Source organism: Astatotilapia calliptera, chromosome 10 (genome assembly GCF_900246225.1).
Source record: "Astatotilapia calliptera chromosome 10, fAstCal1.2, whole genome shotgun sequence".
NCBI lineage: Eukaryota > Metazoa > Chordata > Actinopteri > Cichliformes > Cichlidae > Astatotilapia > Astatotilapia calliptera.
The window spans coordinates 11,540,615-11,567,783 of NC_039311.1; the positions used below are offsets into that span (position 1 = coordinate 11,540,615).

Sequence of the window (27,169 nt, forward strand, 5' to 3'; positions counted from 1 at the left end):
ATTTCGATCGAACAGTAGCAGTATAATGTCCTCGTAAGTGGATATCAGGCCCTTGTAGAGCAAAATGTAGTATTTTGGTCTAAATAACCCAAAATGTGATGTCCTCATATGTGGACGCCAGGGTTAAAAATGCTTTTTAACAGCCAGCAAGAAAGCCTGTGATTTCAAAAGAAATCCGGTTTCATAAAAGTCTATGGGAAAGCAGCTGCTGAGCCCTCAGTGAACACTTATCTGATGAGTTTTTAGGCTCTACTTTTCAATCTATGATGATACTAAATAACGTTGTTTGTGTAAATTTTAGTCCCCATTTGTATGAAAAATAAACGCTTTAATGTGAGCCTACTTTGTGACTGACAGGTTTCTACTGTATGAGCTTGCAGTGTCCCTCAGCTTTATATTCAGATCTGCCTGCAACTGTGAGATTTGGTTTAAAGGAGCTAACATGACAATGTCCACCTTCTTTGTACAGTCTACGGGTGACAGCCAGCGTACAGCAGAAAGGATTTATGTTTTAAGGAGAAAAAAAAGCCTGCATATAGAGAGACACTTTCCTCATACACTACCAACCGCTTCCTTCTGTGGACTGATGGCTCTGTGAATCAGGTGAAGCCTATAAGCTCGCTGCTGCTCAGGCAGAGTGACTGCCGGGTGATTGGTGGACTGCGATTGGAACTGTTCCTCACACGTAGTGTTCACGGTGGTTGATGTACACCTGGTCTGTCCCACTCTGATGACACACCCACTCCAGACGGGAGCGCTGATGGGTGGGGCTTTGGGCTCCCCGCCTTGCTGTGGGTGGGTGCTGCCTCTCCGTGACCGCGTGCCTGTGCTCTGCCCTGCGAGTCTGTATATTAAAAGCAAAAAAACCCAAATCATCACCTAAATCATCTTCTATCATCGTCACCCTTTAGGCCTCTATAATGTGTGAGACTCCAAAAAAGGACAGGGAAATAAAAAATTAAACTCTCCAACATATTAAATTAATAAAGCCAAAGAGCCTCCTGCTTAATATAAACAGATTATGACATGAGTTAGCTCGTTGTTACTGCTGCTTGTTGTGACTCAGTGCGCTTCATTCAGTGTTAATAATTGTGGTGTAGAGCTGTCATGATTCACATACGTGACTTTCAGCTGGTTGTAAAAAGAAAGTGGGGTTTTACCTGACACAGCCAGGCCACTTGTGATGCGTGGACTCCCAGAGGAACAGCCGGTGCTCTCTCAGAGTAGGGAGGAGGCGGCTTGTGTGTCGGAGGAAGGTCAATCCTTCAGAGGAAGAAAAAGGGGAAGAAGAAATGTCAATGGAGACAAATTTCAGAGTGGAAAAACACTGTACTCGCAAAGAAACAGAATAAAACGATCAGCGATAGATAAAATCGGTACAAAATCAATTTACTGGATCAAATTTGAAGGGCAGCCACTATAACGAGTTCCTTCTGAGGCATATTGATGTTGTTTATGGTATCCTGCGATAAACTTTGAGATGGATTCACAACAGAAGAGGCAGCAAAATCAACTTGATGTGCAGAGCTTTAAAGATGTGAGAATTTTTTTAGGCGGAGACGATGAAAAACAGACGCTCTGTGGAAAACATCGGAGCCTACAGAGGCCCTGAGGTGCAAAACACAACAACACAAAGGCATAAGATTTCAGAAAACATGGCAGAAAACAACAACAACAACAAAAACAAACAAACAAAAATCACAAAATGATGATGCACTTTTTCGCCTTTTGCTGTGGTTGTGTTTGTCTTGTGTGTTTCGTCAAATAGTTTTTATTATTTGCACCTGAGGGCCACCGTACAGATACTGCATGTCTGAAACTTGATGAAATTTTGCCTCTCTTTTTATTTTTAAATGCATCTTGCAAGTCCTGCAGTTTAATAGTCCTAGACAGGGTATTCCTCGAAGCCCTGGAATCCATTATTACAGATGATTAAATGAAGATGGCTCAGTGTACATGACAGCAGGTGTATGAAAGTGACGGACTTCCACGCGGACGAGTAAATTAGAACATTTTCTGACAGCTGTTCCTCTAAACCCCTGCAAGACGCTGAAGTCAGACTCGCTCCCTCGCTGGCTGAAATCCCCCTGCCTGCTAAACTGAAGCCTAAGAACAAACCTCAGCCATTCACAACACAGCGTCATGACAGGCATCGATTTTCTAACACTGTGTGTCACTTAATGCCGAGTCTCTCTTTCATATTTGGGATTCGAAGTGACCGATTACAGTCAGAGCTTCTCATTGACCCGCCGTCTTACTCTCACGTCTGCGTGTGATGAAGGAGGTGATGAAGCCGCCTCCTCCCCCTACCCACGCCTTGTTCCACTGGGACTTCCAGCCACGGTCACACTTAAGATGCTAAGTTTGTCGTGGCATTGACCAGCCTGACACACGGGCTACATACATTGAACCTGCACCCAGAGGCTGATGGGTTGTTCGTTATTCAAGCCGCACCTTTGAGGCGCAGTTGGGAGCATGTACACTAGATTTCTTCTGACGACGCAGTCGCTGAAATTAGGATGTAAATGTTTACATGGGAGAATAAAATTGGATTGAGGGAACAAATGACTGAGTGTTCTTATTTAGGACGATGACAGAACACATACTTGTGTCCTGGTAATTAAGATAAGATAAGATAAAACTTCATTAATCCCTCGGGTGGGTTCCTCTGGGAAATTCGGTTTCCAAAAGCACAGCACCGACAGAAGTTACAGAACGTGAGCAGAATATTATATATATACACACATCTATAAATACAGAGACATATATAAATAAAATATACGAAAGGGATAAATAGAATAAATAGGAATAAGAATACAAGGGAATTGCACATTTCAAGTATTGAAGTCTATTGCACCGTTGACTATTAATAAAAAGCATTGCACAGTGAGGTGAAGAGGCACTACAGCTTAGTTGTTCCCCCCTCCTTTGTCCTCCTGTTTCCCCTCCCTCTCCCCTCCAGAGAGGAGTTAAACAGTCTGATGGCGTGTGGGACAAAGGAGGTTTTTAAGTCTGTTGGTTCTTGTCTTTGGGAGAAGCAACCTGTCACTGAACAGACTCCTCTGGTTGTTTATGGCCGTGTGCAGAGGACGCCCAGCATTGTCCATAATGTCCAGCAGTTTTTTTAGTGTCCTTTTCTCTACCACTGTCACCAGAGTGTCCAGCTTCATGCCGACCACAGAGCTAGCTTTCCTGATCAGTTTTTCCAGCCTGGATGAGTCCTTCTTTGCTGTGCTGCTCCCCCAGCACACCACAGCATAGAAAAGTACTCCAGCAACCACTGACTGGTAAAACATCCTCAGGAGCTTCCTGCAGATGTTAAAAGACCTCAGCCTCCTGAGGAAGTACAGTCGGCTTTGGGCTTTTTTATACAGGTGCTCTGTGTTGCATGACCAGTCCAGTTTGTTGTCCACCCACAGCCCGAGGTACTTGTTGACCACCTCCACCTCCTCCCCCTCTATCTGAACCGGCAGTGGACCTTCTCTGGACCTCCCGAAGTCCACAACCAGTTCCTTGGTCTTTGAGGTGTTGAGTTGCAGGTGGTTTGTGTGACTCCATGTGACGAAGTTCCTCACCAGACTTCTGTACTCCTCTTCCTGATCATCCCAGATACACCCCATGATGGCTGTGTCATCTGCAAACTTCTGAATATTGGCATAATTCAGAGTTGTAGCAGAAGTCAGAGGTGTACAGGGTGAAGAGAAGAGGGGACAGCACAGTTCCCTGTGGTGCTCCTGTGCTGCTGACCACAGTGTCAAACGTGATGTCCTTCAGCCTGACGTACTGTGGTCTGTCAGTGAGGTAGTCAGAGATTCAAGCGACCAGGCAGGGGTCCACCTCCATCCTGTTCAGTTTTTAATGGAGCATACAGAGCCGGATGGTATTAAAGGCACTGGAAAAGTCAAGAAACAGGATCCTGACCGCGCCTTTTCCCTTGTCCAGGTGTGAGTGGGCTCTATGTAGGAGGTACAGGATGGCATCCTCCACTCCGACATCCGCCTTGTATGTGAACTGTAGTGGGTCCTGGGATGTTGTACCTGTGGTCGGAGGAGGTTGAGGAAGAGCCGCTCTAGAGTCTTCATAAGATGTGACGTCAGTGCCACCGGTCGGAAGTCATTCAGCTCATTGGGCCGGTTCCTTTTGGGGCCCGGGTCGATGCAGGATGTCTTCCATAGGACGGGCACTCTCCCCAGTCACAGACTGAGATTGAAGACTTGTTGTAGCGGCTCTCCAAGTTCAGCAGCACACGCCTTTAGCATCCTCGGACACACCTTGTCTGGGCCTGCTGCCTTCCTGGGGCGAAGCTTCCTCAGTTGCCTCCTGACCTGATCCACTGTGACACTGGGAGATGATTGGAAGGAGGGGGGAGGATGTCCTGCTGTTGAGAGAGGGGTTGGAGAAGGGGGGTGTCATAGTGTCAGGAAGGGGGGGGGGGGGGGGGAGCGGAGGTAGGAGAGTGGGGGGTTGTGGGCTGGTCAAACCTGTTGAATTACTGCCACTTTTTCCATGTGTCACTGACATATTTGCAGTGGCTATAAAACCACTAGTATTAAAGAGACTGCAGGACTGCGTTTAGCCCTTATAGCTGCCTAACTTGAGAAATACTTGGAGTGGAGTGTTCATGCTGAATCATACACTAACAGGGATGGATGAGAGGATCAGCCTGCATGCAACCTTGCAGATATGCTCCACAGGTACACGACAATGTTTCTTATATAAGGGGTATTAGGCTTGTGAGCACTGCTGGACACATTAAACATACCTTTTGAGATGCTACATGAACTTCAAAGTCAAAAATAGTGTTAATCAAAACCTCCCAGGCTTCATCTCTGTCTGCAAAAAACATGTATAAGATGCTGCTCAGATCTGTTTTCTTAGAGTATAAAAAACAAAGAAGGCACACACACAAAGATTTTAATGTTGGTCATGGGACTCTGGCAGAGGGTGACCCAGCTCCTCCTGTAAATAATTTAACCTCAGAGTTATTCTTCTTTGCTCTAACATTAACATGAGTGCTGGTGCACTGTACAAAATAGGACAAGGGCTTGCTGCCAAGACAGCAATTATCCGCCACCCCTCAACCTTGTCCCGCAGACTCCCTGCTCCAGGGCGCGCACCGCTGCAGCATTCTCCACAGCAGGAAGGAGCTACTCCCTGAACCCACCGGTGGGCTCCCATCACCTCACACTGTATCATGCAATTAATTAACCAGCTGAGCATGTTCTGCATGCGACATGAGTAATTCGGTCCACTTACACTTTGTCTGTGAAGGCCGGTGGTTGGGCTTTGCGAGCGGTGTGGATCACAATGATGAAGACCACGATGAGGAAGAGAGCGAGGACTGCGCCCATCACAGCTCCTGCCACGGTGATGGAGTTTGACCTCTCTGCTTGAGACTGGTCTGAGACAGAGAGGACAGAGAACAGTCCAGGATACCACCAACAACACAACGATGACAGACCACTAACATCCTGGCAGTGAATGAATCAAAGTGTACACACAGTCAGGCGTCGATTCAAAGATTCTCATTCATAGTCCCAATTTACAACATTTAACCCATAAAGACAATTAGAGTAGAGCAACAGCAGTTTAGACCTAGAGGTAAGGAGAGTAAACTAAGTTGTTCCAGTTTATTTTACTTATCTTATGGAGATAATATTCTGCCCACATTAAAGATCTGACTATAATTAGAAGCACTACTTCTCTACAGTATGAGAGTCCAAACTGCTGCTGTCACTTTGGTTGGTGCTACATTGGGTCAGCCAGAGGACTGCTCAGCTGTGGTTGGTTGTCACATGCATCAACTCAATTATCAAACAGTTGTAGAAAAAGAAAAAGAGTCAGGAGAAAAATGTCACTGCTCAAAAAGGAAATCAAAACAAAACAAAACCCCTCCGACCTACACTTTGCAGGTCGGCACCCCTTTTTGTTTGTTTTTACTTCACTATATTTGATTGAGCTCTAAGTCACGCGCATGCAAAATGTTTGGAGAAGCCTACCTGATTAGCCTTTATTTAGCCACCCAGCAAATTCTTGTTTAAAACACTACCAGCCATCTCAACAGCTGTGAAGGTTGAAGTTGTCTTTGAAGTAAAGACTGAAATAACAACTTTTGATGCTTTCTGCCTTTTAAATATGGCTGTTTGCTGTTTGTCATTTCAGTAATTCAGATATGTTAGGTTTGGGCTGTTGGTGACAACTTACTCTGAAATCTGAGTCGGAAAGTTGAAATTTTGTGATTCCCAACTCTGCCTTGCAAATTTGTATTCATTATATGCTTATTTCTTTATTTATTCACTTCCAAACTGAAACAAGCATCCTTGAATTTTTAACATGGGTACCACTGTCATTTCTACATGCTGAATATTAAGCTAGTAGGCTAGTATGGGAACAGTTAAGCCCACCATAATGCATTATTGCACTTCTTACAACTTGTCTTGTTAAACAAATAAATTTCATAAATCTGTGACACACTCCTTTACTACTTTTAGATTTGCACACAATAACAAGCTCCCCAAAACTGAGCTTTTTATTGAGCCATTGCACAAACCACAGCTGTGCAATGATCTGATTTTACTTTGTAAAATCAAGTTAAAACTGAGGGTTTTAACCCTTTATTGTTCAGTCCAGACTGAAGTATGCTAAAGGACTACTTGGAGAAAGATTATGCATACTGGAAGCATGATCTTTGGTCAGTTGAAACATGAATAGAGCCCTTTGGCCACAGAGATAAGAGGAGGAGAAGGGTACAACTCAAAGATCGCCGTTCCCACAGTTAAACACGGTGGTGGGAGTATTACACTGTGGGGGACATGTCAGTGCGCCGGGAATTGGGAATCTCATCAAGGTGGAAAGATTTTGGAAAGATGTGGAAAGATTAAATAAACATGGATGTGTGACAATTTCAAAAGAAAACCTCAAGCAGTCAGCAGCAAAACTGGATCTGGCTAATTAGTTTGTCTTCTAACACAGTGGCCTAAAACATGTCACTCCTGGTGAAGAACTACCTCCAGAGGACCAAAATAAATGGTACTGATTGGCCTGCACAAAGCCCTGACTTAAATTGAAAATCTGTGGGGTGAACTGAAAACCAAGGTCCATGCCGTTAGACAATCAAATCTGGAGGAGGTTGAGAGATTCACCAAAGAAGAATGGGGTGGGAATGCTCAGGACCCATGCGTGTTAGTGGCATGTTGGAATTAGGTGTTTAGCAACACTTGGGAAATACTTTTTAGTTTAGTTTTCATAGGGAAACTAATAATGGTTTTCTCATCTGTATATTTCCCAGCAGCTACAAAGACAGTTTCTCTTTTCAAAAGAAAAAAGAAAATAACAAACACTACTGGCCATGAAAAAAAAGTGCTGATACTTTGCTCCCAGTAGCCTTTTACTGTGTCCGAGTCTGTACTGGACAGCCCTGTATTATTGGTATTCATGAAAGGGCTTTTGCAATTTAACTGAGGTATAAAAATGCCATTTAAAAACTCTGTTACTCACTAAAAATTCACTGTCAGGGTTAAAACACTGAATCCATCCGTTGCTTTACCTCAGTCTTGTGTGTGTGTAACAGTATTATCAAAGTGTTGAATTAGCTTTGTTAGAACATATGCTCCATGCTGTCCACAGAGGGGATTAAGGATTAATCGTGATTAGGATGCATTAAACTCGCAAAACAGCAAGCTTTGGCAAATCAGCAGTAATGTATAAAACCAAATGTAGGACACTAAAGGAACTGAAGGACAAAAGGTGACAGAGGAGGCATAAACATAATGGTCAATTCCCCTTGATTTAGCTCTTGAGAGGGGAAGAAAAAAAAAATCAATGTGCTGAGATGAGAAATCTAAATAACAGTTCAATTATGATGCATATTGAACAAGCTGGGATTTCTGAGCTCACCCCCGAAAGTCACTTCTTCCGCCTCCTCCATTCCTGCCGTCCTCTAACGGTTAATAACCATTCGATTACCTTTGATGGCTGCTGAACTATGTCAAGAGCCTCTTGAGTTGATCAAAACGCCTTTAAAAATGTAGTTCATCAAGCTGGCTGCTTTAATGCCTTGTGACAGACATTTTCAGGGGACCTGCACAGGGTGGCTGCTTTAAAGCCACAACGCATGGAGCAGCTGTAGGAGTTCATTAACGGAGGTAGTGTTTCGTGCATGCTTCTAGCTAAGAAATATCGAGACAAATTGTACTCAGAAACAATCCTGCATGTTCCGCCCTGACATTTTCTCCTCATTGTTTTAAATACCATGTATTCTGGGGAGGGGTGGTGGGCCTCGGATTACTGGTGTTAGTGGTGGATCAACTGCCCCACACTGGGATCCGGCTTTTTACCGTCCCTTCTCGAGTCTCTCCCGCTTCAGCACTTCATCACACAAACAATGCTGCTGTGAATCCAGCAGAAGCACATGCTGATCAGTGAGGTCAGTTTCAGACGGACCCTTTCTGGCCAAAACAGAAGTAAGACAGAGCGAGTTGGCCAAACACCGCCCCCCTTCCCACCGATACTTAAGGCTCAGGGGTCACACTATTGCCTAGACAACAGACCCCCCTGGGAAGCAGATGCTGGTGTAATAACGATGGGGGGGGAGGTTAGAGCAGCATTTCAATATTTTGAGTTTTTGTGATAGTTACAATGTGATGCCACCTCTGCTGGGGAGTTAATATCAAAGTCTCTCCCCTCACTCACAGTTGTCAGAGCTGCATCCCTCTGCGCTGCCTGAGACGTTCGCTCACTCCTTTGTGTCTTGTGAAAAGTATCCTTGGAAACTGTTGTGTCGCAGGCAGCGAATCCGCTGATCTTCTGCACGAGTGTCTCAAACAAATTCAAGCATTGGGGGGTGACATCATTACTGCCACCGAGCTGCTTCCCCATGCGTTTTCACACTGCCCTGTTTCAAGGTCAGGATGAGAAACTGCTGTGACCATGATAAGATCTGTAAGAGACAAGACAGGTCAGCTGATGAAGACTTTTATGGCAAGTACGTCTTGAGGACCTAGAGTGCCAGCGCAACACTGAGTCACACTTGTATATGTCCTTATAAGCCAGAAGAGCTCTGTGTAGTGCTGCAGGGAGTAATGGGCCATTTTCAGTCTGTCTGCACGAGCTGTCACAACAGCACAGCCCAGCTCTGAGCTCCACGCAGGCCCCTACTTTGTGTGGCCAGGTAGAGCTCGTAGGACGACAGCCTCCATCAGCAGCTCCAGATGAGCTTGTTGCCATGGGGACAGTCAACGGGCTGGAGAGCAGGGACTTTGGGCCAGTCAGAAACACTCAGCGTTTAATTTTACCAGCTGGTAGACAGTGGGAGAAAGACATGGGGGTGGGAAGGTGGTGGATTTACAAAGGAGAGGTGCTGCAGGGGAGCGCAGGGCCTTTCTGTCCTGAAACAAAGCAAACTAGGACTATTAATGAGGGAACCTCGAGCACATGAGGTGCTGGGTCTCCCCCGACCACAGGAATACCACTGGAGATCAACTGATCAGTATTTAACCAGATGGCAAACGTAATAGGGTAACATCCGAAAGAAATCTTTGTTATTAAAGTGTAATGAGGATCAGTTGAAGTGAAGGAGGGGAAGGAAAAAAAAAAAAAAGGGAATTACATCATTTGTGGTGTCCCACATATGCATACTGGATTTGAGGTGTGTGTGTGTGTGTGTGTGTGTGTGTGTGTAGGGGGGGGGGGGGGGGGGGGGGGGGAGGTTATGCAGCATTACGCGTTACGGCGCTAGAGATGATGTCATTTATAGATGAACAAAGAGGCTGAGACTGAGCAGTCTGAGTAATAGGAAGCTCAAAAACCTCCAGAGAATAAAAGAAAGAAAAAGAATTCACAGGTGCTAAGGTGCTTTATTGAACTAAAGTATCTCAAAGAGATTGACAAAATAATGTTTGACTGCTTTTGATGACATAAATATTTTCCCTCGTTCAAGAAATGTACATTTTCTGTATATACAAAAAACAACCCACAAAAAAAAGAAAAACCCCCTGAAAAACCAAACCAAACAACATGACTGCAAGGTGCTTTTCATTGACAATTTGAGACTGAAGGTAATTATACATTTCTCTGAATAAAAAAAACAAAACAAAAAAAAAACAGTGGCTATACAGAAACCAAAACCCCTGACAGAACAGTACAGAGGATGCAAGTCATTTTACATCCAGATGTATTCAAGCTTTGTTTTTTTTTTTTGTTTCTTAATGCCTTTAGGTTCGGAAACATACTGCGTTTCACTGCCACAAAAGGGCAGAAAGAGTGAATTTGGCACTACGAATTCCTCCTAAAATACAGAATGCAATGAAAATCAAAACCCAGAGGTGACACATCAGGTCATTACATACGCAGGTAAACGATAAACACATTTCTGCTAGATATCTAAGGCACTAGGTGTGTATTTCTCAACAGAAAGTGAAGGGCATTTCTCAAGGTAAGGATATTGATGACTGATCTCTATACAAAATGTCACAGTAAAACTGTACTTCATTAATCCAAGTGCAGGGCTTCAAACTGACGAGCCAAGCAAAAAAAGTCTATCGATCAGAGGAATTTCCGTTTTAGTGCATAGGAGCAAACACAACAAGGGTTTAGGCTACCGTGCTTCCTGTTAGTTTCTGCATTTATGTGAAAGTGACCAGAAGGGCAGACTGAATAGGTGTCAGCAGCGGACCAATACATGTAATTATTCAGTCAAAATGAGGCTACAGGGCTAACAAATGACCAACTGTACATTTCCGTGACACCTCCATTAAAGAGTCATCCAATTTACAAAGACTCACATTCTCAATTACAACCTAGCTGTGCAGACCCCCCCCCTATAAATGCTTTTTCATTTCAACTACTTTCTACCAAGGAAATTAGTGCAAATTAAAACCTTTCGCGAAAAGAAAACATGCTCAGTTTTCAGAAGTGTGAACATGATTCAACCTTCAGGAAGTCATAGAAATGTGCACCTTCAGTCTATAAATTACTTCTACTGTACAGCATTCAAAAACAACATGAAACACAGTCAGGGGCCAGAGTCTCAGACTGATAGTTACAGTGGCGCATTATCAAATCTCATGACGACAACTGCAGCCGATCCACTGCACAAAATTCACACCCTGACAGAATTTGTGAAGGTTCATTATAACCTAACTAGCTTCGATTTTGACAACTGTTACTCTAATGTTAAAGCATCTTCCTCCCCCCCCCCCTATTTCGGGCTACAAAACCCCCGTTTACAACAGTGATGCATTAGTCATTTAAGTAAGCTAATTATCAGTTGTTATCTAGTCGGTAATACGAATGTGAGACACTGTCATCGTCATATATATACACAAGTTAAACAAAGATTTGGCATCTGGCAGAAAATACTGTATAAGTAACCATACTACTAAAGTTGGCAAGTATTCACATCTAGTGTATATGAAAGAAAAGTCAGATCTCTTCCATGCAGTCTGGTGAACATGTGCCAAAATACTCTAATTTTTACGTTTCTACAAAAACCTAAGTTTACCTTTAAATCCATTATAGCTTTGTTTGATTCCTGAACTACTGGGGCTGCAGAGCCCAATGACACTAACACGTACAATGCTTTCTCCGCAGTTTAATCACAGTTCTTGGTATGGCATGTGATTTTTGAGAGTCCTGATTGGCAATAAAAGGTGACTGGTTCTAAATGAATAAAACATGTTTTTGGGGAAAAGAAAAATCATAGGGTGTGTCATTATCATTTAATAGCTACTCAAAGGATAACTGTGTTAAAGATTTAATGATGATGGCAACAAAATATTGTCTCCAACTCCTGTGCTGTGGAGTTTAGTCAAAAGTGCTGATAATCACAGGTGAAAGTGACAACACAGCCATTACAAAAACTACATAACACTTTAAAAAAAAAATTTTTTTTGAGTACCAAATGTTTAAATCGTAAATGAAATGGTGAATATCTGAGCATGCGGCCGCACACTCCAAACAATACATGTCACAGATCTGTGACACAGTCATGTCTTGTTTCTATAGATTACTCACAGTAGACAAACAGTCCAACGTGGTTGAGTGTGGTAGTGTGTACTGGCTGCATGGTTTCTCTGTGCTACAAAATACTAAGAGGCCAGCTTACGGTGGCTCCCATACAGTAGCCTCTTTAAACAATGCCCCTGCTGATGGCGCTCTTGAAATTCCAAGAGTCCTGGTTTAGTGCCAGGCTTAAACTTCTCAAAGAGATCCATTATCATCCGATAGACAACATGATAATGTGGTTAACTAAAGGGAATGTTTAACCTGAAACTCTTCCCAAAAACCAGCAGCTTACATAAGTTCTAATAAAAATGATAAACTAGAGAAATATTTTTCCAGGCTTCAAGGCTTGACCGATATGACAAACCCAGTGTGCTGGCACAGCAGACTGTGCCCCATTCATGTAGCCCTCCTGCCTGCTCTCTCATCACTGGGATAAAAGACGAGCTGAGGACAAGCAGGAGAAACGCTCACAAGGTTTACACAAAATGTGCCAAAACCTTACTGGTCAACTCCTCAAGCTCAGTTCTTCCATTGCGATTTACCTAAGATTTTAGTACAAAACAAAAAAGGTCTGATGACTCAGCAATCCATTACAAAATCCTGCAAAAACAGCAGTTCAATAAATCTTATGACCAAGAGTGTGTTTAGGTAATTAGTCAAAATGGAATTCAGATTTCTCAGGAAGACAAATCCTGTTTTAAATAAACTGATGTACGGCGGCTCAGCTGTGTCTTACTGAAGAAAAATGACCATCTGAATTTTATGGATTTACCTGCAATAACTACATGACATCATCTAATTGCACTAAGAGGCCAGAGTTCATTTAAACAAATGAGTACAAGCAACATGAACACAAAAGGCAGAGTTTGTGGAAAAAAAACTCTTCTCTCAGACAATCGTGCGTGATCTTAAAGCCACCGGGGCTTCTGCTCAGTAACACATTAGTTATACTCAATCAGCTGTAGCAGTCCATGTTGTAAGGCTGAGACAACACATACATCGGCTCTTTTGTTAGTCCGCACACGCACCGTCCACAGGCTGCCCACACTCAAAACAGAAATGTATACATTACATCTCAAGTGTCATCCAGGACGCTTGAAAAGAAAAACAAAAAAACAAACAAACAAAAAAAAACATGTTAACTACAAAACACACTGTATGTGTGCATACAGAAGAAAATAATGTGTTTTCCCCTAATTTGATAAACAAAACTTTCCAACTCATGTTGCATTTTTTCGTTCCTGCAGAACTAGGTACCTTGTCAAACATACCACTCCCTGCGTGAAATGACTGAGCCATCTTTATGAGATACATAATCACCGTCGGGCCCGCTATCGTAGCAGTCGTCTGACATGTAGGGGGAGCCGTTTCCCTGTAGTTTGGGTGAATGAGGGTATCTGACACATCTGGCCTGCTGTGGACTAGAATACTGTGTGTGTTCATGATGGTGATTCTGTTGATGACTGTGGCGCCTGCTCTCCCTCATTGCCCTAGTGTACCCATTAACAGGATACTCTTCTCCGTTATAGTCACTATGGTGGCGGCGGTCCCGCTCCTGCTTCAGCTGGCGGTCGCCCCACTCCTCTCGATCATGGTCCCGATGCTGAGATCTGCTGCCAGCTTTGGTAGGATGGAGTTCGTGCTGAGTGGGAGCTTTCTGGAGATCATTTGGGCCCAGGTACTGCTTGGTGTAGTAGTTCCCATGAAAGGTCTGCTGCTTCCGTAGGTAACACACACCAACCAGAGACAGCAGCAGCAAGAGGAATAAGGCCCCTCCCACGGCCCCACCCACTATGGAACCAAGATTACTTTCGGGAAGGGCTTCAAGTGTGGGGGAGCTCAGAAGGACGTGGCCCTTATCATCCACAAAAGTGGAGGAGAAGCCAGTTAGGACAGGAGTGGTAATGGTGGAAGGCATGGTGGGAGGATCTAATGGAAGGAAGGAGGGTGAGGGGGGGATAAAGAGTGAAAGACAGAAGCAGAATGTCAATGCCAACTACATTTTGCTAAGAAGGAAGAGGTTGACTAAAACATCTAAAACTATAGCAGAATCAGGTTTGCATATTCCCACTGTTACAGATTAGTAAGTAAATATAAAATTGTATCACAGAGAACAATGGCCTCACCTATTAGATGATGGATTAATGAGAAAAGTTGGATCTAAAAACCTGTCCTAATCACTATATCCTCACTATGTGTATTGTTAAGCATACTCTGATTTTCAGTAATGTCTTTTCAGATGCTCTTAACAATAAAAGCATACTCTCTGCCAACATGGACAGCCGACTACTCATTCTTACTATGCTTATTTGAAAAATGAGTGCATTGTAGAGTAAATTCTGCATGATTGAGTTTGCTTTGTTTCTTTGACCGCAGAAAAACAGGAATGCACACAGATGTCCAGCAATGTCACCACCACACTGCACTGTGTTTCTATGTGGTGTAGTATGCTGTGCTTACATACTCCATTCCACTTGAAATGGAGTTTATTGGGATTGAGTTTACTGTACCTAAGAGTTAGTTTGTATGTACCCAAAAATCATAGCACTAGATCTCTGTAAAGTTCAACGAGACACCACAACATAACAGCTATTCTCTTGTGATCAAAAAAAGGAAAAAAGCAGGTGACAGCGATAGCAGACCTGACATGGCTCAAACTGTTACTTAAAATCTTTAAGTTAATGTGCATTCTTTTACTTTGGGCAAATCAGGCCATGCCATGTGTTCAACACTTTGTTTTTCATAGGCTACAACTTTGGGTATTTTTGCTAAATTAAAAAACCCATTGAAAACACTTTTATGGATTTATCTCTATCATAAATCAAAGTCTTTAGAAACTGTCTAAAAGGATCAGGTCATGTTTTCAGCTACTTCTGTATTAATTTAAACTAAAAAATAAAATAAAATATGACAACAGGCTTTGTCCCTGTTGTCCCCTCAATCAATTTGTAACTTCAAAGTATTTGCACATGCTGATGGCAGCTCAGCACATTTTCTACATGCAGAGAGAAACAAGTGACTTGACTACATGATAAGAAACACCAAACAGTACCAGTGATGTCCTTAAAATTCTGCAGTCTGTAGGGGTTATCAATGGTATAAGCAGATTATTTTGGGTATATGTTTTAAATGATCAAGAACATACATTTAAGACCCCACTTTTCAAGTATAAACTTTCACTATTCCACGAATAGAACACCAACCTTAAAATGTAATGGATTAGTGGTTTTTATCCACAAACAGACAAGCCAAAGGCTATAATTATAAGAAGCTAGAGTAATGGAAAAAATCTGAGTCTAAAAGCTTTAATGGTGCTGCAAAATTGCTCTGCCACTTTAACCCTGGTGCCAGGCCAGATGTGAGGCAAAGATTCACATCTGAAAGAGCAAACACATGAACCCGGAGGTCTGTGGTCTCCAAGTATGTGAAATGTACAACTCCATGAAGAGTGAACTGATGAGTACACCCACAACACGACACACACACACACACGCACGCATGCACAATGGAGGGTACACCAACATGCATAAGCTTGTGAACACCCGTACAGGTCTCTCAAAGGAAAATGAAATATGAATGATAAATAATAAATAGGAGTTGAAAAGAACTAGTTAATGTTTTATGAATCTGGGACATCATCTCACAGTGAGGCTGCAGGCTTTTGCCTCTCACTGCATGACACATGCAGGAATAAAAGAAACACAGAAAGGAGGCGAGAGAGTGATGAAAAAGGAAATCACATCATAATCAGAACTTCATTCAGAAAGAGAGCTTCCACTGGCAAGACAGATTTTGTGAAACCAAAGGAACATGCTCATCATTCACAACAGAGAGACACGACGCACTCAGATGCCAAGCCAGCAGGACAGAGCAGAGGCAGCGCACTGTGGTCTGAAGAGGCCAAAATTATTTGCAGCTGTTTGGCCCAGGAACTCTCTTTTGAACATCTGGAGGCGTAATGTTAATCAAGCCTAATAAGCATGCAATTAAGACCAAATGTATTAATATCAGTATGAACACAGTGTACCATGGGTGATTACTTGATAAACTGTCAGTATGTACAGAACGAGCGAGAGTGATAGTGTCACATTTCAGTTTGAAGGACAACGACACAGGCACCGATACCCTCTATGACGTGCAAACATGCACAATGCTTCCTAAGGGAAGAGAAGGCACTAGGAGTCAGCTTTGTTCCGGTGTGTATACTCTGCTCACCTTGTATGAGAATACGCACATCCCGACTGCGGAGGTTGATGTCATTGGCAACCTCACACCTGTAAACGCCAGAGTCATTCCGCTGGAGGGGACGCAGGAAAAGCAAAGTGCTGTTTATCATTTCCACCCCTTCAGGCATCTCTCTGTCCAACCTGTGACACACAAGAGACAGAAACCGTAAGACACGCAGAGGGACACACAATTGATTGGGACATTTCATGAGGAAAGCATAATAAATTATCATTTGAAAATTATTTCAAGGATGTGAAAACCTTCATTTTACTGTTTATTTTATATCAAATGTAAAGCTCTCTTACTAAAATATCAGAGTATAATACAACCTAGCTCGATCAGCAATTGGCCCGCTGGGTCAATTTCAATCCCAGACAAACCGTAAACGTTACACACAGACATACGGATACTCATACCTGATCCATCTGAAGTGATGAGCTGGCGGGTTAGCGTTGGCTTTGCACGTCATTTGAACATTTTCCCGGCCTACGTACCAGTCTCCATCATACCCAACGACGGAGATATCAGGAGCAACTGAAGAGAGAGAAAAGCAATTATGTGACATGACCACAAAATGGCCAGACACAGTAAATGGCCTTAGAGAACAGTGCTCCAAGTACAACCATTTTCCTGGTTTGTCTGAAGCATTATAGAGAGTCTGAGGTCAGTAATGGGCTAAAGACATAAGCTTGCAAATATGCACTAAGATGCTAGATAATCTATAAACATAATCTGCAGAGAGAAGCAAACATTCATGAGTGCTTGTATATTGCAACGTTTTTCACAATCCTAAAAGAACCATCAACACTACACAACTGCAACCATGAAACAGTGTCCCCCCCATTTTTACCGGTTTACCGTTTTCATTTGCACATTCATTATGAAAATAATGTAACTGAAATATTGTGTTGACATTGCACAAATATATTCATTAAGGTGCTCACAAGGTTTCTGAGAAGTCATCTGCACCACCCTGGCTCTTCTGCTGGTATGCATTTGTTTCACACAAATATACTATTACAAAGTAAAAGATTTTGTTACATGCAAAAATTGTTGCCACATTTTTTCCACTGTTGCATTCAGTGAATGAGCAGAAAATCCTTTATAGTTACCATATGTCACAAAGCAGTAAATCAGAGCAAAGAAAAAGTATCTGTCAAACAAAGACTTTGGAGGTGGTCACTTTACTCTTTTCCTAAGTTGGTAGCACATGTTACGTAGCGAAATAGCTGTACTACGCTGAGTACATTTACTGTGGCATCTATGGGATTTGACTGGAAGAGAACACTTTCTAGACAACGAATATTAAAACATAATCAGCTTTTTGGAGTTTGTGTTTTTTTTTTTTTTTTAAATTTAGTGAAGCTGTGACACCACAAGTGCAATGGGTAACTGGTTTAATGATTATCGCGATCTTACAGCACAAAATCTTCTCTTACTAACTTACTAACTCTGGCAGGAACAGAATTATTAAACACATTCTTCACATATTTATTATTCTTTCAGTTTTTAATTTGTTAGCCCACACCAATCACTCACAAGGCACTTACACTGCACATTGAGCTGGTAGGGGATCCTGAAGTCATTCTGCAGAGCTGGGTGGCGGACCACGCAAGTGAGTGTGTTGCCCTGAACATGACGTGTAGGCTGCCAGATGTAACGCACTTGTGTGTTGGTAGTACCATTGGGTTCATCAAATAGCTGCACCTCTGACTGGCCAAAAAGGTTGGACTCCCAGGACACTTCAGCAGGTGGTCTGGCTCGCTCAGCGATGCAAGTAGCGACCACAGTTTCATTGCCACCATCAATCAGTGCAGTTGAACCAGCAGACACGTAAACCTTCGGCTCCACTGTTATTAACAAGAGTGAAAACAGAATCAACAGAGACAACAGTAAAGACTTTGAGGTTGCTTTACTGAGTTTCAAATGTTTACAGTACACTGATATTTTTCCTGCTTAATTAATTGCATTTTATTCCTTTTTGTCCAAGTTAATGTTAGCAGCTAGACCTGTGATCTGTTCTGTGAAAACAAAGAACACTCTAGGCATTGAGAACGCAGAGTAACTAATTAAATGACTCTCAAAAGACCGCAATTCTGCAATGTGTGATATATTGGAGGACGATCTATGATGATCCTGTGGATTTCTGTTTTACGTTTGTTGGCTTCTATTCACTTCACTATAATAATGGCAACAGCAAACATACATAAAGTACTATTCTGTTAAATAATATCACAAGACATGACAATTTGTTTTATAAATGCAACACAAAACTAGAAACACAAGATTTAACCTGCACATAAAAGCTTTCTATGCAAGCATCAGGAGTAGATGCTGACTAAATTCGTTTTTTCTGTCTTTTTCTGGACCTTTTCAGTGTATTCAATGCATGATTGCACATTTTGTAGAGTACAGCATTTGTTCACGCACGAGGGAGGACATTGAACATTTGAACACAAAAGAGCATAAATATTAAAGATCAAAAAACAAACTTTCCTCCCAAAAAGATTTGGACAGAAACATAAAAACTGAATAATTGATCTAATTATTTTATCTCTACCAAAAACCGCCTAAAGGAAAGCCAGTGTTTTCTCAAGAAAAGTATATCAAATGAAGACACACACTTACCAAGTACACTGACTGTGGTGGATGCTTGAGTATTTCCCAGAGGAAATGTGGCTACCTTACAGGTATAGATCCCGACATCAGCAAAGCCCACGTTTTCCAGTACGATGGTGGCATCATGGGAGGAGGGTGAGCGGAAATACAAACGATGGATGAATTCTGGAGGGATGGAGGTGCCAAACTCCGGGTTGTACACAGCCACTGTGACAGAGCCTGAAGGCAGACGGCGCTCCCAGGAACTCTGAGTAAGAGTAAGGTTTGTGCCAACCTCCACCCTGCATTCTAATGTCACATTCTTCCCCAGCACGGCACTCACTCTTTTAGGCACCACCACCTGGCTGCACCACACACCTGCCAAAGAGACACACAAAATAACACTGATATACAAATCACCTTGTTAATTTGTAAACAAGGGTTTAAGGACACCTGCTGAAGTGTCCTGGGAGTCCAACCTTTTTGGCCAGTCAGAGGTGCAGCTATTTGATGAACCCAATGGTACTAGCTATTAATAACTATTTTTGTGTTGTTTTTGAATTCTTAACTGGCGAAACTTCAAGCAACTAAAGACGGAAAAACAAATGAGTACAGAATCCAGAGCCATTGTGCTCAAACTATGTGGGAATTCAAAAATACTATCATACCTCCATTGAGAAGAGGGTATTTCTGGTGTTACTTCTGGCTTTACTAGTTAAAAAAAAAATCAATTTAATATCTATACAGAACTATCTGACATCTGTGGGTATCAGACTAGAATCCAAACTTGATCCTACCACAGCAGACACTCGGATCTTCAACAAATAATACAGTTTACTGTGTGATTCAGTGTTCCCATTGATGAGTTTGTTTTGTCTCTACAGTGTTCCTCCTCCTGACCTGAATTCAGGACTTCAAAGCAGGCTGCCTGTATGCGTTTTGTCCAAATATAACTAACCCATGCACTCTGTCACCTGCGCTTGTCAGAAATGTGGCATGTCTTGAAAGCAGGAGCTCAGTGTTGTGGAAGGTCAAAGAAATATGAAGACAACAGACTGCGACCGGGCAGGGAGAGAAGGAGGAAATGGAAAGGAAAAAAAAAAGGAAACGGTGAAGGGAAGAGATATGCTAACATGATGACATCATCGATGAGAGAAGAGAAAGCTGAGCGTGAGGAAAAGCAAGAGAGAAGTCATATAAAACACAGGGGAAGGAAATGCACCATCAGGATTCCTGTACAAAAAAGAGGAATTACTGGTTTAAAAATAAAAAATAAATAAACACAACACTGCAGGACTGCCAATGCCTTCAACTACGCTAATTGCAACAAGCTGCCAGCAGGAAGACATCATCATAAATCAAAACCTGCTGCGCTGCTTGGCAACAGACTTCAAATATTCTATTGTTGTTTTGCCAAAAAATAGCTCCGTCTCTGACCAATCTCCCTCAAAAAGGCCATGTCCGCAAATACTGGCACAGCCCAAGGAATTTTTCCTACCCCTACAATATGAGAAGCAAATATCTGTTTTCTAATGTTACCGTCACTGGAGCCCTTTGAGTTGTGGAACAACACTGTACTTATTTATCAGTTTTTCTAGTTTTCACTAAAATTTAAGATTCATTTAATTACAAGTTAATCATTAGGACTTCCAGATGACAGACGACTCTTGTAATCAAAGCTAAGTTGCTTATAATGTGACTTTGTCATTATGACATAGAATAATCTACCTTACAAACTGCAGTATAGATTGTTGTGCCCTTAGCGTTTCTTTGTTTGCACTTTTGGCTGAAAACATAGATATGTAGCTATATTCGAGAAACAGGATGACATGTAAAGTAGGGGAACTGACAGGCAATTTAAGAACTTTAATATGCTATGAACACTTTAAACTAGGAAGTGTGTCATCAATGAGAGTTTCGCTTTGGAAACAAAATGGAAAATAAATTTGCTTACACTTTTCCTTGTCATCAGAAATATCCTGATATAATTTAGGGCCTATGTCACTGACCCTCGGTTGCAATCAGGTCCACGTGTTCTTCAGGCGCTAAAATAATGGGTTCTGAAACCTTCTGGCGAGCACTGCTCTGTAGCAACATTTGTGTAACGGCTCGTTTGTCTCCCTGTGTTTATTTCCCTCAAAGTCCAAAATTTTCCAAACAGCGCTCCTTCTGTTTTATTTATCAATCAAAACCATTTGGAGAGACTCTGTTTGCCATCTGTTTAACATACTGCTAGTTGACTGGAGAGAATGGAACAAGTCACTTGAAAAGAATCGCACCAAGAGTCAGTGAGAGGGCAGCATGGTGTGTGTGTGTGTCTGTGTATGTAATAGACCAAGAAAACCTGCTGGAACTGGTGCATCAATACTCAGGATAAATATAATGGAAAAATACTGGTGACTGCCAGCGCTTCCCCTCAGTCTCCTATGTTATCAGTCTCAAAGTCCTACGTTTTTCTCAAGTTATCACATCCACAAGATTTCACTGAGATTTAAAATTGTCCAAGATCTTTAATAGATGCACTTACTGTATCAATTTGAAAATCCTACATGACTTTGTTCTTGAGTTAATGTATTCACAAGAATTTCAGAAATCTTGACCGTTAACCTTGAGATCGATGTCACTGAGGTTTAAACTCATCTGAGATTTTTATTAGAAAGACCTATGGCATCAATTTGAAAATTCTACGTCGCCACATTCGAGTTATTGCATTCACAAACTTGGGTGACGACAATACCCCATCAGCCTTTTATGGCTGACGGATACAAAATGACATTATCTCATCGAAGCTCAAACATTTGTGAATTATTTATCTACTCGTATGAAGAAACTAACAACATTTTCATATTGCTTTCAAATATTACTATGATTTAATCATTACCATTAAGCTCATTACATGGAGGTTTGCTGCCATCTGAAGCCAGTTTTCTGTCAAACAATGCTACACTACTCTGGAGAGAGTAAAATGATTTATTAAAAGCGTGACTGTAAGCTATGTCTATTCCTTTCTACAAGCATACTGAGCTTATTCACAAATGGAAGGCACCACATGTTTATGCAAATAAGAAAAAATTACAAATACAAGATGGATAAGGATGACTGCAAACCAACCATCAGCAGTCGAGCTACTCTAAAACAGGCGTATGCCCTATTTCGCCTAACACACAGTTAACAACTTCCTCAAGGGAGGAAAAGCTGTTCAGAACATAAAAGAATACCCCACAGCAAATGTTTGCTATTCGTTCAGATGCTCAAATTAATTAGAAAGTTCCCCCAAACAGAGCATCTTCGAAACAAGGGAAAGCCATTTAATTTGACACGAGATGCATGTCACCACAACAAGGTTTAGAAATAAATATCAATATTGATTAATACATTGTGTGAAATGCCAGACTGTAACTACAGTACAGCACACTGTAAACAAACCTTTTCCTGGAGTTAAAAGAAAGCTCGTTGTACAAGCTTTTGAATGACTTGACTAAATTGCATGAGTGAAGGCATAGTGAAGGAAGAAAGCAGCACTTTTCCTGCACTGAATGTGTAATGGAGAGGTATAGCGACTGCATTAAATTTTTATTCGTGACATGACGACAACCTTACATAAGCGTGCCCTCGTTTTCTCCAACTCGGAGTAAAAAAAGAAAAAAAAAAAGTGAAGAGAAAGTCTATCAAATCTTATGTGAAGTCTATCTTCACATAATAGCGATTCCTTCCCTCTCCTTTTGATGCTCTCAGACAGCCAAAAGAAAGTGTTTTTTTTGGATCTTGCAATCCTTAAATCCTCAGAAAGAGCAGAATCTTCAGACACTTTCAGTTTGCTTTGCAAATTCAACACAGTCTCTCATTGACACAGAGCAGAAAACAGATTATAGATATCCTGGCATCAAGGACACACTGCTCCCGTGGGACATTCTGCTACTCATTCTCACTTTATTGGGCATTACATGTGTGGCAGCAATATCTTGGTACAGGACACCATGTCTTGTTAAAAGTGGAAATCACAATATAATAGGTGATGGTTATAGAACTGAAGATGGAAATCCAGTTTTGTAGAGAGGGACATGAGTGCATTAAACACCTGTTTAATAAGCTGATCTTAACCCATAGTCACATCAACTTCTTACTTCAAATGACTCCGTCTTAAAATGGCTGTCCATCAGTGGTGAATCAGCAGGAGCTATTCAAGTTCAACACTGAGCTAATCTTTGTGTGCATGTTGCAGCGTTTTTCTTTTAACTCCAGGAGAACGTTTGGAGAATGTCTTGTAAAGTTACATTTTTATGTTGCCTGTACAAATCCAACACCACAATTGAAAATAAAACAATGAATGAATATTGAATGTTTCATATTAAACTGAAACCTTGAATATTAAACTTGAAAATGCTGCCATAAACACCATATTCAAACACATACACATAATAATGGCAGTTGCCTAATAATTATGAGAAGCACTTTGCTCACCCTAAAAAAAATAAATAAAAGATAAATAAACAAAGCACAGATAAACCTATTGTGTGTGCCATTTGAAGTCAAAATTTCTGAATTTCCAGTTAGAATTTTATTTTTGATATACATTTTTTGTGCTTTGAGCCTTTATTGTGATAGGCCAGTGAAGAGAAGGCAGGAAAGAAACACTCAGCAGAAGATGGGCAGTACATAATCTCAAGGTTGACTTTGAACCCGGGTTTCTGCATTTGCCTTATGGCATCAACCCACTGGGTATGGCTAGTGATGCATGAATGGCTCTATGTTGCCGTTTTCCCTTGCTTTTTACTACAGGAACATGTTCAACTCTGGAGTGGTGTCACTCCCATCTCTGATATCCAAGTCAAATGGGACACATCATTAGTCATGGTGAAAACTGTGCAGAGCATTGCTGCAACTGATGGCTACAGCCGCAGTTCCCACACAATAAAAGTAACTGTTTCAGAATCACAACATGTTGATGACAGCACATTGTTACAAGTTTAAAATTTATGTGACCACTCTGTGATATGCCCACATGCCTCTCTCTGAGGTGCTAAGCTAAGTTTGAGGCCTCCTGTTTGTTCTGGAAGCTTTGCAGAATAGTTGGCATGATGATTTTGGCTGTTGAACCCGATTATCTGAAGCTCAAGCACAAATTATCTTGATTGTGGGGTCCTACCTCGGAATGTGCCTTCAGAGGTGTGACTAGCCCACAGTAAAGGCAAAGAGTCTGTTTTACTGAAATCAGTATATGCCCAATCCATATTCCAGTCACAAAAACATTATTTTTCTACAAAACTACAAGAGAAAGCCTGATTTCCATACATGACTCTTGGTGTATTTTTTCAAACACATAGCACCAGACCTGTTGCTGAACTTGTACTTAACACTTCTGCTCCACATGTTGTTATGACATCTATGATAGGTCTGGTTACTTTTTATTTTTATTCATCATATTTTATGTTTATTTCCCTTTAAGGCCTAAACATTATTAGCCATAAATGTATATGCATCTATTTTGCATTCAACAAAGACAAGGTCAACCTTCTCATTGAAATGTACCGCAGTCTTAGAGTGAGTCAGTAAACTCATGTCAGGTCTTTAGAGAGTTATGGAGCTTCACTGTGTTTTGGTGTAGTGTAGGAGACCAGAGCTTTCTTTGGTCTGCTTGCAAAACTACAAGAGAGTCCCTCTGCTATCAAAACAGGGATATGGTGCTGGTGTGTCCACACAGGTAGCCTACAGTGGCATGTGTACCTGCTTTTTTGTTCCCCCCTCTAAGCAGTGTATACATCTACTTTGTTGATGCGTTTAGTCAGTCTCATGGCCCTTTAGATATGGAAAGATTGCTGAGTGAAGTAAAGTGCTTGCTCTGATTCACTCTAGCTCGGGATACCTGGCTGCAGCTCATCATTATTCTTGGGCATGACAAAGATTTAATTATAGATGTTCAACTGGAAAAAAAAAAAGTATATTTTGTTCAGATAGTTTTAGCATCATACTTGATTAAAGCAGTTTAGAGGCAGGGTTAGAGCTACACTGTCATATTCGTGCTTTTGAGTCAACACTTAGCACAAAGTTGGCGTGCTTCAGGGTGGAGTCAGGAAACTCCCCACTCCCTGATTAAACCATAATGAGCTCAGGCTCCTCTGCAGGCACATGGTGGCTGACCCTCATCCCGACCTGATGATGAGGGGGGCGGGGGGAGTGCTGCACTAGCATTGTCCTCTCTGGTGACACGACTTGAAGTTCCTCAACATTTCTGCACGAGCAGCTGGCGTGACATACTTCACTGCATCATGTTACTTTAACAGAAACTGTTTCGGGAGCTAATATGGCTGCCACTGAGTCTGCAGTGACCTAAGTGTAGGCTGTGTAGCGGACGGTATATCTGACTGACTATCACCGCTCGCGCTCCTCGGCGGTTTCTCCGGACTGTTTCTATGGCAGCCCGGGTTCGCACCAGCATCCGCTGTGGTGGCGCTGGCTAGCTACTACTCCCGAGGCGTCGGAGTGAACTTGTAACCAAGTTTGGGGCTTTAAATGCCACCGGCTAAACTTGCTAGACTTGCGGCTTCAAATAAGCACGCGGCGGCAGCTAGTTTTGCCGACTGAAATTTATCCGTGATGCGCGAGACACTCACGCAGGCTCCTCACAAAACTTCTCTGTAACGTTGGTAGGACCCCCCAAAAATCACCACACACACAAAATCAGCACTCACCTGTAATACTGAACAAAAGGAGGAATAATGCAACCTTCCTCTGCTGTCTGAAGTAACTCCTTTGAGAAGACGGTAACATTTTCAAAAGCCGTGGAGCCTTCTACCACAGGACCAAAGCGTAGGATGCATGCCAATCTAACAGTATGTGCGGAACAGTGGAACCTCCTCAGCAACAACTCCGAACTGCATGCGGACTGTACCATCTATGATCGTGGAGCGGGGAGACTGGGGGCTCACCTGACAATTGATGTAAATGGTAATTTGTCGAGGTTCGACAGCAACCTCCCCCTAAAGGAATACTCCATTAGTATACACATTACGTCATCTCTGTTGATAACCCGACATATTATATTGATTCATCAAATCACTTCCCCCCCTTATGTGTCTTCTCACAGAATAAATAAATAAATAAATAAATAAATCCACATCCTTTACGGCTGCCAAAAATATAAATTCGGTCTACTTTCTTTGTTTCTCAATAGGCACCAGGATTTACAATTAAATGATATCATATTTTAGTTAAAAAATAAATTGGTGGAAGGCTTGGCCTTTTAGTAATTAAACTTATTTTACATGCAACGTCTTCTACTCTAATTCTTTAACATCGAAATGTAGAAAAAGCATTTTTTATTTGACATATGTGGTCTAACCATTGACTCCAGACATTCACCACCATTTTGAATTTGAGCAACACATTCAACCAATCCTATCAAAATTGGATTACATTTCATACCATTCAACCCTTTAAAAATTCTTATTAGTATTATTTGATATGATTGACAATACTTTCACAAGGCAGCTTCCTCCTCCCATCTGTTTTTTCTCTGAAAAAATTCGGTTGAAAATGTGATTAAAACATCATAATTCATGTATTAGACCTCCCCCTAAATATATTTGTCGTAATAATGATGATGGAGTACTTTTTAAAAAGGGCATCACATCACAGTGCTGACATCCTGTTCATCAGGGAGTTCACAAAATGTCAGACAAATATGTGGAAACTTAAATCTCAGCATAGGATTGGAAATCAGCATGCATGGAGTTCAGACTGGCATGGTGAATATACACCTCTGATTTACAAACTGTTACTGGCTCCTTTAAACATATGTAACTCCTCCCAGGTCAAATCATATGATAAAAACATGCCAGACATACAATTCACTGTAATGCTGTTTCACTGTGTTTGGAAGTGTAGAGAGACATTAAAATATTTTAGAAAACAGTAGGTGATGTGAGAAGAGTATTTCAGATCCAGCTAATTTGTTTTTACTTGGTTTGTTTCCAAAAGGAAATAATCATAATAGAAATGAACAAAAACAAATCATTGTCAGTTTACTGAGTGCTAAAAAGATAAGAGCTTTGCTTTGTTAGAACCAAAACAACAGAATAAAATTAACCAAACAAAAATATTTAAAAAGGTTTGGGAACATTCTCGACTTTGTAAATAACTTGGACTTTATCTCAACCATGCAGTATTTGAACCGGTGTTCTTTTTTTTCCCCATGTTTTATTTTTCCATGTTTTATTTTAGAGGAGTTTGCTTTTTCATGTCTGTCATTGCTTGTGCTTACAGTCAATTTAGAATCACCAGTTAACCTAACCCCATGCATGTCTTTGAACTGTGGGAGGAACCCTGAGTGCTCAGAGAGAAC

The 27,169-nt window shown here is 41.6% G+C and overlaps 1 protein-coding gene across 2 annotated transcripts; it reads right to left on the reverse strand.

The window, feature by feature from the left end:
• Positions 1-90: 90 nt before the first annotated feature.
• Positions 91-25,758, reverse strand: nectin3b (nectin cell adhesion molecule 3b). 2 transcript variants are annotated; one of them, XM_026182421.1, is made up of 8 exons: positions 25,518-25,758; positions 18,859-19,206; positions 17,781-18,080; positions 16,647-16,764; positions 16,219-16,370; positions 5,257-5,401; positions 1,161-1,263; positions 91-844 (listed from the first exon to the last, which is right to left on the reverse strand). In XM_026182421.1, the coding sequence occupies exons 1-8, from the start codon at positions 25,594-25,596 to the stop codon at positions 680-682; spliced, it is 1,410 nt and encodes a 469-aa protein (XP_026038206.1). In that variant the 5' UTR covers positions 25,597-25,758; the 3' UTR covers positions 91-679. The 2 variants fall into 2 exon arrangements, with proteins under 2 accessions (XP_026038206.1, XP_026038205.1); XM_026182420.1 differs by lacking the exons at positions 91-844; positions 1,161-1,263; positions 5,257-5,401 and adding an exon at positions 9,835-13,932 and having other exon boundaries at positions 25,518-25,752.
• Between the last annotated feature and the right edge of the window lie 1,411 nt (positions 25,759-27,169).

What these genes read in the sequence shown, in the direction of transcription:
- nectin3b (XM_026182420.1), bottom strand. Translation starts at nt 25,596, where the DNA reads ATGTTACCGTCTTCTCAAAGGAGTTACTTCAGACAGCAGAGGAAGGTT. An exon ending in CCTTTTGTTCAGTATTACAG is followed by an intron (nt 19,207 to 25,517) that starts GTGAGTGCTGAT and finishes TCTCTTTGGCAG; the next exon opens with GTGTGTGGTGCAGCCAGGTG. An exon ending in CATCACTTCAGATGGATCAG is followed by an intron (nt 16,371 to 16,646) that starts GTATGAGTATCC and finishes TGTGTGTCACAG; the next exon opens with GTTGGACAGAGAGATGCCTG.